The 11,253-nt window shown below is 47.4% G+C and overlaps 1 protein-coding gene across 1 annotated transcript; it reads left to right on the top strand.

Annotated features, from left to right (window-relative positions):
* Window positions 1-378: 378 nt before the first annotated feature.
* On the top strand, window positions 379-2,764 carry LOC125522849 (cytochrome P450 72A14-like). Its single transcript, XM_048687889.1, has 5 exons — window positions 379-732; window positions 858-1,081; window positions 1,174-1,421; window positions 1,679-2,063; window positions 2,147-2,764. Exons 1-5 carry the CDS (start codon window positions 441-443, stop codon window positions 2,570-2,572), a joined length of 1,575 nt encoding a protein of 524 aa, XP_048543846.1. The 5' UTR covers window positions 379-440; the 3' UTR covers window positions 2,573-2,764.
* Window positions 2,765-11,253: the final 8,489 nt, after the last annotated feature.

Below are 11,253 nucleotides of genomic sequence, written 5' to 3'. Positions count from 1 at the left end.
AAATTCACGAAAACTTTTGACTTCATGCAAATATTTTAAAATTCACGGATATTTTTTTGAATGGGGTGTAGTATTTTCCATCTTGGAAAAGAGCACGCCATTTTGGAATATATCCTCCGTATGTAGGAAACGTGCTTTGCTTGTGCCTCGCCGTCGGACAAAGAAAAGGGCCGCCAAGACGCGATGCAAATCATCGCATCCGTTGAACAGACTTTTAACCTCGAGCGAACGTGTACGAGGGGCGGGCGGATCCCGAGAGTTCACGGCGGCTTGCGTGCGCTGCACCTGGACTTCCACGTCGTGCTCATCGCCTTGGCTCTGACCGCCGGGCCAAGATAATTCAACCCGCCACCCAGGTCTCATCTTAGTCTTCTTTTTGGAGCTGCCCATATACAGAGACTGAGCGAGAGAGACGGGTTCATTCATCGCAATCTCACGGCATGGACACTCTCGGCTCGCCACCATGGAGCTTACTCTGCGCTCTCGGGGCCCTGCTGGCCGCGCTGTGGTGCGCGGGGCGGGCGCTGGCCGGCGCCTGGCTCGGCCCGCGGAGGGTGGCCCGGGCCCTGCGGTCCCAGGGCGTAGGCGGCACGTCTTACCGCTTCCCCTCCGGCGACATGAAGGACTACGTGCGGCTCATCGCGGCGGCGTGCTCCCAGCCCATGACGCTGTCCTCGCACGCCGTCGCCGCCCGCGCGGTGCCGTTCGACCATGCCATCATCAAGCAACACGGTAATTCAATTAATTAACCGCCGTCCCCTCTCAGTTAGGCGGCCGTACGTCGTACGGTGTTGGTGATTGATCTCCGTAATTTTGGCAAAGTACTCCTACATGAGAAATCATCGGGATTGTTTCAGGCAAAGTTGCTCTGACATGGTTCGGTTCGGAGCCGAGGGTGGTGGTGGCCGACCCTCAACTGTTCCGGGAGATCCTGTCGAGCAAGCAGGGCCAGTTCGGCAAGCAGAGGTCCATCCTCGGGATCGAGCGGCTCTTGGCCAACGGCCTCACGACCCACCAGGGCGACAAGTGGGTCGCCCACCGTAGGATCATCAACCACGCCTTCCATCTCGAGAAGCTCAAGGTGTCCGTCATGTCACTCCTCACCTGACTGAACTCATTGACCCACACGCACATCGTACTAACTTCCAGGCTAATCGGGATTGGCTTTTGCAGAGGATGTTGCCTGCTTTTGCAGACTGTTCTAGTGAACTTGTGCGAAGATGGGGAAGCTTCATGGGGGGGCCCGGTGATGCGCAGGAGATAGATGTGTGGCCAGAGTTTCAGAATCTGACGGGCGACGTGATATCCCGAGTGGCGTTCGGGAGCAGCTTTAGTGAAGGAAGAACAATCTTCCGGTTGCAATCGGAACAAGCACATAATGCTGTCAAGATGGCAAACGTGATGTACATTCCAGGTTACAGGTCAGCTCATACTTGCATTTCGTGTATTGCCTGAGTACACGTAGTAGTCTGCAATTTGCTAACTGGATTGCTAAATTTCAGTCGACAAGTCTCGGTCGATTCTATATTCGTGAGATCATACGCGGAGATTAATGCAAAGAAAAATTAAAATATATTCTTTATTCTTTTTTATATGTTCTGTCACATGACCGAGACTTGGTTAAGTCCCAGTCAACTGAGATCTAGTCACACCCGTTGTTAATATTCTTATTATGCAGATTCCTGCCAATAAAACTCAATCGAAGAATGAAGGCAAATGCCCGTGAGGTCGAAGTACTCCTGAAAGGCATAATTATGAAGAGGGAGAGGGCGATGAAGGATGGCTATGCTGACAACAACGATCTACTAGGCGTGATGATGGAGTCCAACATAAAAGAAAGCCAAGAAGCCGGAAGCTCCAAGCCGATGATGACCATCGACGACATAGTAGGTGAGCTGAAGCTCTTCTATTTCGCGGGCATGGAGACAGCCGCGGTGCTGCTCACATGGGCAATGGTCCTGCTAAGCATGCATCCCGAGTGGCAGGACCGCGCTAGGGAGGAGGTTCTTCGTGTCTTTGGGAATAACCAGCCAGATTTTGAGGGCATAAACAGGCTGAAAGTCGTGAGTACATTACAAGAGAGAAGGTTATGCAATTTCTCATTGAGTTGCCACTCTGAATTTGTCTATCTTCTTTGTCGGTGCAGGTGACAATGATATTGCATGAGGTTCTTAGGCTATACCCACCGATTCTTCTTCTTGGTCGGGAGGCGTATAGAGAGACAGAGCTGGGAGGCGTCACATATCCAGCCGGCGTAACGTTTGCGCTGCCAATTGTGTGCATTCACCATGATCCAGATGTGTGGGGAGAAGATGTCGATGAATTTAAGCCGGAGAGGTTTGCGGAGGGCATTGCCGGCGCATCCAAGAACTCGCCGGCGTTCTTTCCATTTGGCTGGGGACCGCGGATATGCGTTGGGCAAAACTTTGCATTGCTAGAGGCCAAGATGGGATTGAGTGTGATCCTGCAACACTTCTTGTTTGAGCTCTCACCATCTTACACGCATTCGCCTTGCCCGGTCTCCACTCTACAACCCCAGCACGGTTCACAGATTATGCTCACGAAACTCTAAGAATTAGCAGCTATTACTAATTAGCATCCGGACTCTGGACAACCATGGACATTGAGAATAGTCAGGGATTAGGGTGGTGATCCTGGGAGAGATGTATGTAGTATAATGGTCCTGATGTTTACATCGAAGGCGACATGCACACATCTCATAAATATATATTTTCAATAAAGTGTAATATGTCAATGTCAAACACATCACTGGTGGAGCAACATCAGCACCGGGGCTGGAGCAAAAATGAAAACTACTAGAGTATATGTTGCAAGAGCAAGATCACATGAACCATCCCAAATTAATCATATAAAAATAGCTAAATAAAGCGCCAATATATGTGCCGATGCTACTACTCCAACCTTTTTCTTTTTAGAGGAAAGTAGCTGTTACTCGTTTTTATCTGCTGCTACTATAATAATGCTAACATTGCTGGCTTGCACGCAGCGAACTGTGACTCAAAGTCAGTTACTTGCTGTTGCACGTAGCTTAATTATTTGTTGGTTGTACTTGCTACTATTTGCCAACCTGCTGGAAAATTGCAATACCGTTGATTGGTGAACGACTTACAATTCCCTCATCAACTTTCAAAAGAAATCATGGTTTGATCAAGTTCGGGTCGGGAAAAACCAGGTGGGCGGCCATGCGGCTGTCGTCTACCAACGGCAACGGGGCCACCTTCCCGTCCTTCATGCTGTACACGCCGGAGTGGAGCTCCTCGCTAGAGTGGCAACATCTTCTATCCCGTTTGGATTCGGTTAACTTGACACAAGGGAGGGATGTGTTTCGTTGGAATCTCACTATATCTGAATCCTACATAGTTTACTTTATGTATCGTGCACTCTCGCACTCAGAGGTTTCATTGGATAACGATAAACTAATATGGAAATCAAAGATGTCACTAAAAAATAAGATTTTCATGTGGTATCTTCGGAAAGGAGTTGTGCTAAGAAAAGACAACCTCGCTCGACGCTAAGAAGTGTAGATTTTGTACTCATGACGAGACAATTAAACACCTTTTGTTTCAGAGTAAGTTCGCGCGTTCTATATGGCCAGTCATCCAAATAGCGTCCAATTTGAATCCACCAACAAGTGTTGCCAGTATATATGGTCACTGGCTTGATGGAATACCAAATACTTTTAGTACGCTAATACGGATGGGAGCGTCTGCCTTATTATGGTTGCTTTGGCTATATAGAAACGATTGTGTTTTTAATGGCAAAACCTCTTCTTCTATGCAGGTTATTTACCGTTGTACGCACTGGCTTTGTATGTGGTCTACGCTACAGCGAACGGAGTAGCAATCGATGTTTAAGGCGGTGTGTATGCGGTTGGAGCAGGTGGCCAGGGAGGTTTTTACCCAACATGGGTGGCAACATATTCTCCGGATCGGTCCACCTCCTCCGTCGACATTGGCATAGTTTTGGACTCATATGGCTTCATTGTTCCCAACTTGTCGTTTATATATATATATATATGTGTGTGTATATATATATATATGTATGTATATATATATGTATATATATATATATATATGCTAGACTCTTCGTTAAGGCTGTGTGCATCTTAGCTATGCAGAGGCCGGGTGTCGCTCATTATGCTTTGTATCCATTGACGGTGTCCTGGACTAGGGGGTACTCATCACATCGTCTCCCGATCAGTTGGATTGGGCCGAGGACCCCATGGCCGTTTACTCATGGGCCAGTTCGGACAGCCGAAGACATATACGAGGAAGATTCCACATGACTTGGTGATCAAGACAAGGACTTCTCTCCACCGACATATTTGACTAGGACTCTTGTTATCCTAGGCCTCTGCTATGTTATATAAGCCGAGGCCAGGCTAGTCAATGGATGATTATGATATTATTCATCATGCCCTTAGGTTTTAGACCACAACATATGATCTTGAGGTAGATCAACTCTGTACTTGATATTCCATCAATATAAACAAGAGCAGGACGTAGGGTTTTACCTCAATCAAGAGGGCCCGAACCTGGGTAAACATCGTGTCCCCTGTCTCCTGTTACCCATCGATCCACGATACACAACTTGTGACCCCATACCCGAGATCTGCCGGTTTTCACACCGACAATGATGCTTTCATTTAGAGTTTCGCTGTGTGATCGGCAAAGGATCAATGGCTCGCCCGCAGATTAACTGTGACGCCGACATCTTCGTCGCCGGCTCGACTGGTCACCTTGGCTCGACCGAGGACCGCGTTCCATATCCAATCGTCATGTTCGGACGGGGGCCTTCATCAACATCAACTCCGATCTCTATCATGATCGTAGAGTAATCATCCATGGAGCCCGGGGGCTCAACGTCAACATTGCCCTCGGGCGGCCGTGCTGTTTTTCCGGACATCAAACTTGTATCCGGTGCCACCACCTCCTTGAGCATCGCTTTGACGATTCGTTCGGTGGAATTGTGCGCAATTAAGTCTACAACAGCCATGCAAAATTTCGACGAGTTCCGATGGAGGAATCTCCGGCAATCTACAATATACCGGAATCCGGACGATTTTAGGGCGTGGTCTCCAAAGCCTAGCTCGGAGGTCCTTTGGAAGATCCAACCGTTCATCTGCTGCGGAATTCACATATCTGCCGCCCCTCCAAATTTCAGCTCTATCCGACGGTTCAAACTCCAGGAACCTTCCGATGAGTGGACCACCTTTTCAGATCTGTTTTCTGCGCGAGAACGAATCCGACCCGAGTTCATCTTTTTTATGAACGCGATTTCGGACATCCTTTTTGAAGGAGGTTTTGTATGGGGTATTGTGTTTTGTTCTCAAACACATCCCACTAATTTTAAGGTCTTTTCCAATATGATCTTCACCATCGCGCCGGTGTCAAACCAGCCCGTCAACATTGCTCCACGGCTGCCGACCTACGCTGGATACGTCGTCGCATTGTTGAGCCGATCTCAACTTCTTCGGATCATCATCTGGGCAAGCCGAATAAGAGTTCGGCATCGCGAAGGATAAATCATCACCAACGTCGCCGCCCCATGGATTACACGAAGCGGGCACACCGGCATCGCCGCACGGTCACTTCATCAAGCCGGCATTGACCGCGTCACAAGTTACGACCTGCGCCGGCATGGCCGCTCTGTTGCTTTTTCAAGCCAATGTCCATCACGCCGAACTACTTCAACACCTCGGCTGACATGGCAGCTGTAACGTCTCCTTACTGACCTGCTCCGTCACCTCGGCTAGACCGGGGGCTTCGCCATCCCTTCTTCAACCTACTCTGGAGACTTCGGCGTCACCAGGTGACCAGCTTCGTCACGTTAGCTGGACCGGGGGCTTTGCCTCGGTGAGCCCACCTTTGCCAGCATCGCCATGCCGTCGCTTTATCGCCCATCAGGCAATGGGTGTGCGGACCGAGTCCCAATTTTGGGAGTAACCTTTCTTCAGATTGCTACAACAGATAAACCAGGTGCTATTAATCCTAGTATTTTTTCTTGCTTGGGGTTATTTTCCCCAAGGAATTATTACTCTGGTTTGTTTCATCATCTGTACACAGGTCTATCAAATGGTGGCCTCATTAACAACGGTCGCGTGGTGGTTCGGTCAGTTTCCGTATACAGTTCGGCGAATGCCGCATCGGGAACTCAGACCGTCCTGCGAATTCAGGCTTGGCCACACCTTCACTGCGTCACGCCGACGCCCTGCATCGACATGATTTCGGCGCCAGGTCACATCTCTTTTAATAAATTATTTTTGCGAAAAGCAATTATCCTTTTTGGACCGCACTATTTTATGTGTGTAGGTGATCGACTTCGACTGCGTCACGCGGTCACTTTGGCAAGCCGACGTCGTTGTCCCAATCGGCTCGCGTGATCACCTTGTTGGTCGAATCACCATACCGACATGTTCGATTGCCTCGGGGATTTCGGCATCACTGAGAGAGCTCTACCTCATCGAGTGTTCGGCACACGGGCCATATTTCTTTTATTACTCACTTTGCGTATTATGCAACAATTTTATTTATTCCTATTATCTCCCGCTTGCACTATTTTCTATGCACAGGTAAAGGATCTGGGTCGGGCAGCGCTGTCACCTCGGCATACCGATGTACCATGTCACCTCGGCTGGACCGAGGGCTTCGTCATTACTTCATTAATCCATGCCGAGGACTTCGGCGTCACACTGCCGGCCTCCATTGGCCGTGCAATGTCGTCACTTCGGAGTGCCGAGCCCTTCGCTCCGCCACCTCGGGACCGGCTTCGGGGCTGGGACCTTGTCCCGCCGTAAGCTCGGGCCGTGCATCGACACCGAGCACATTAACCAGCTAAGTCGCTTCCATGCTTAAAAACTTTATTTTTAAATTTCGTTCGGTTCGACCAAGCATTATGCTTTTTTGACAAAAAGTCATTTGCGAAAAACTTTCTTTGTCAAAACCTTATTTGTTGCAAGCAAATTCAAATACCCCGTTTACTTGGGGGCTTCCTTTGTGAAGCCTTTCCTCTTGCATATGATTATACTTGTATGGCTTCGTTTCTTGTTCGTGTATTACGCCACAATATGCACCATGTTGACTTAAGTGTTTCGCAAACTGGGTTGCCTGGCTCCTGTGCTTACCCCTACATTCCCGATTGTTCGGTTAGGCGGTAAAGGGAGCACCTCTGCGATTGTTACTACCGGGTCATCCGAGTTAGTACCTCAGACTGGGTGAAGCCGAAAACTAGCGCTCTTATTGTTTTCAATAATGGTCGGCACACAACGGAACTCATGAGTACAAAAAATCTATTGCACAAGTCTCATAGTAACAATGAGCAACCGAAGAAATGTATTGGTGGAGATACTATTTTCTTCGAAAATGCTTCTTACACTTCGTCAGTAATATAGAATAAGTTCTCTGAGCACATTTTTTCTGTTACATCCTTATGGCCTGATTGCCTGGTTATCGGATACACCGTCGATACTTTCGACAGGTGGAGTACATGACACTTTTCGGTCCTTGACCGAAGAGGGAGAAGCCGACGGTCGGTTAAGACGCGTTTAAAGTTCGGGTGAACACAGATATGATATGAGTATATCGGTACATACAATCATTATACATAAATTTTTTTACCCAAGTCACTTGGGGGCTCTTAAAATTTATATGAGCTGTTTTATAGTAAATGTGTTTTCTTCTTGGTCGTTGCAGAGTCTTTTTCTACCGCTCCTTTTTCGACTCGAGTGTATGGTCAATAGCTGGATAGCCTGTCTTCTCTCTAAAAAGCCGCTCGAGTTTAGTTCGCTAAACTGGCCTCAAAGAAGTACTCCGCCTTTGGGATAAGGAGCTCGAAGCCGTAGGCTGGCCCGCTTGAAGTGTTGAGATCGGGTGTGTCATGTTAAAGCACGCCAGAAGCATAATTTTTTTCTTTTTTCCAATTTTCGGATTGACACCGAACACTTGATCTTGTTCGGATGTCAAGTTTTTACTGAAGTTTTTTGGTTTTCCAAGCTTATGGCACTTTTAAACTATTTGTGTGTTTTCAGCACAAGTCTCGCAGTGCAACGCCGGACACCTTTAGAGATTCGGCAAAAACATTCTCGGATATTGCTAAATATGCATCGGTTTCGAATTGTGTCTTCGGTCAATAGTTGGGTTGCCCAGCTCCTGCGATTGCCTCCTACGTTCCGCTTTGTTCGGCTAGGTGTGCAAAGGGAGAACCACTGCGATTGTGCTTCCAACTCACATGGTTAAGCACCTGAGTGGAGAAAGCCAAAAGCTGACTGTCACAATGAGCGTAAACTGGTCAGCGATCCGATGACTGTGTTAAATGACGGGTCGTTCATAACATTGGCCGAAGTATTAACGGCTTGACCTCGGATTTCGCTGAATACTAACCGGGGGCTCATAACTAGCTTCCCCAGTTTAAAGCTCCTATGACTAAGTGAAAGTTATAAAGCCCGCATATCTGATTGCCTCGTTTCCGCTAACACAACCGCCTTCGGGCACCAAGACGTCGGCTAAGGGTTGTCTTGTTATCGCGGAGACACCCTGCGTAGTATCTACAAAGGGGTAGAAGCTGACGATGGGCCACTTTCAACTGATAAACGGTCGCAACTGAGTCAAAATAAACATATCATCGTCATTTGTATTTAATATACAAGGGCTACCTTCCGTAATCATAGTTATAAAGCCATAAATATGCATCAATTTGACTTAAGATTTTTTCCAAGCTGGGTTGCCTGGCTCCTGTGCATACCGCTACGTTCCTGATTGTTCGGCTAGGCGGTAAAGGGAGCACCTGTGTGATTGTTACTACCGGGTCATCCGAGTTAGTACCTCAGACTGGGTGAAGCCGAAAGCTAGCGATCTTAAAGGATCACATTGGTCGGCAACGACGGAAGTAAAAATTTTGGTTCATTAATACCATAGAGTTTGGGAACTTTCCCTAAACTAAATTCTCAATATTTTCTTCCCACATTGATCGAAGGTGAGGTTTCATGATCATGATACGCATGACGACCTAAAGAAAGGAACCGATAGCGGGACTATTTTCCTTGAAAGATGTTTCTTACATTAAGTAATATAACATATCTCTCCGCATACCTTTGTTTATAAAACTCTATGGCCGGATTACCTTGTTTTCCATAAATCCTTGCCCTTATAATGGCTTTATAAAGTAGGACAAACACTCCTCGGCTACTGGTCGAGGAGGTGGAAGCCGATGGTCGGTCAACAAAGTTTTGTGCAATGCGGATCTGAGCATTAATGATGTAAAGTATTTGGATACATAGAATCATAACACGTAATTTGTGATTTTACTCTGGATATCGATCCTTAATTCGGCCACCCGTGCCCGCATTAAGGCTCGAGGGATACTGGGCTTCGGGCTTATCATTTACTAATATTAAAGGGGCACATCTATCCCCTGATCTGGTGTTGCCACCCGACCAGTGTCTCGGGGGCTACTACATTGGCAATCCAGTGCAGGAAATTTAAGTGCAATATAGTTTTGGAGGAGATTATGATCCTCAGGTTGGTCGGCCGCACCCAACCTGAGTCTCAAGGACTTTGCATACCGCCTTTTGTGTCCCGAAGTATTCTGCCGAGCTAGGAGTTGATCCTCAGGTCGATTTTGCAAATCAACCTGAGTCTTAGCAGCTACTGGGATCAGCGGTCTTATGTCATCCTTCAGGTGCATCTCGGGTTTTAGACCGATACACACCTTGAGGGCTACTGGCTATATATCTCGGCAGAGAATAAATTGCACCAATCAAAAATATTGACAAAAATCGTCCCACAGTCGGGGTGGTGCACCACCTCGGAAGCAGTCCGGCATAAAACTCGGGCGCCCGTGGCTGTCTCCATAGAGGGCATTTCCGGCATTAAGCTCGGCCAAACTCCTTCAACTTTTTTGAACCAAGGTGATCTATGACACCTCGGATATAGTCCGGCGTTGGAGCTTGGACATAGTCCGGCGTTGATGCTCGTCTGCAAAAGATACCTCGAATATAGTCCGGCGTTGGAGCTCGGACGCAAGAGGACACTACCGTCCGGGAACAACTTCAAACCCGACGTGTGGCATAAAAATAAAGAGGCATTGATAAAGGCCGAAGACTTAAAGGGCTCCTCGGATACCCGACGTGTGAGATCTTTAGATTTATCTCGGCAATCCTCAAGATAGAAGATGGGAAGATTTGTTGAACCAGTTTTCAAGACCGACGACCGAATACGAAGAACAGTTCAGAAGAACCAAGGAGCGTCCCCAACTTGAAGACCGGTTTAGGGGGCTACTAACGGTGTCCTGGACTAGGGGGTACTCACCACATCGTCTCCCGATCAGTTGGATTGGGCCGAGGACCCCATGGCCGTTTACTCATGGGCCAGTTCGGACAACCGAAGACATATACGAGGAAGATTCCATAGGACTTGGTGATCAAGACAAGGACTCCTCTCCACCGACGTATTCGACTAGGACTCTTGTTATCCTAGGCCTCTGGTATGTTATATAAGCCGAGGCCAGGCTAGTCAACGGATGATTATGATATTATTCATCATGCCCTTAGGTTTTAGACCACAACATATGATCTCGAGGTAGATCAACTCTGTACTAGATACTCCATCAATATAAACAAGAGCAGGACGTAGGGTTATACCTCAATCAAGAGGGCCCGAACCTGGGTAAACATCGTGTCCCATGTCTCCTGTTACCCATCGATCCATGATACACAGCTTGGGTGAAGGAAATATGCCCTAGAGGCAATAATAAAGTTATTATTTATTTCCTTATAATCATGATAAATGTTTATTATTCATGCTAGAATTGTATTAACCGAAAACATAATACATGTGTGAATACATAGACAAACAAAGTGTCACTAGTATGCCTCTACTTGACTAGCTCGTTAATCAAAGATGGTTATGTTTCCTGACCATGAACAATGAGTTGTTATTTGATTAACGAGGTCACATCATTAGTTGAATGATCTGATTGACATGACCCATTCCATTAGCTTAGCACCCGATCGTTTAGTATGTTGCTATTGCTTTCTTCATGACTTATACATGTTCCTATGACTATGAGATTATGCAACTCCCGTTTGCCGGAGGAACACTTTGGGTGCTACCAAACGTCACAACGTAACTGGGTGATTATAAAGGAGCATTACAGGTGTCTCCAAAGGTAGATGTTGGGTTGGCGTATTTCGAGATTAGGATTTGTCACTCCGATTGTCGGAGAGGTATCTCTGGG

Source organism: Triticum urartu, chromosome 7, assembly GCF_003073215.2.
Source record: "Triticum urartu cultivar G1812 chromosome 7, Tu2.1, whole genome shotgun sequence".
NCBI lineage: Eukaryota > Viridiplantae > Streptophyta > Magnoliopsida > Poales > Poaceae > Triticum > Triticum urartu.
Note: the sequence above shows the minus strand (reverse complement) of the source record. Positions and strands in the feature narration are given on the sequence as shown.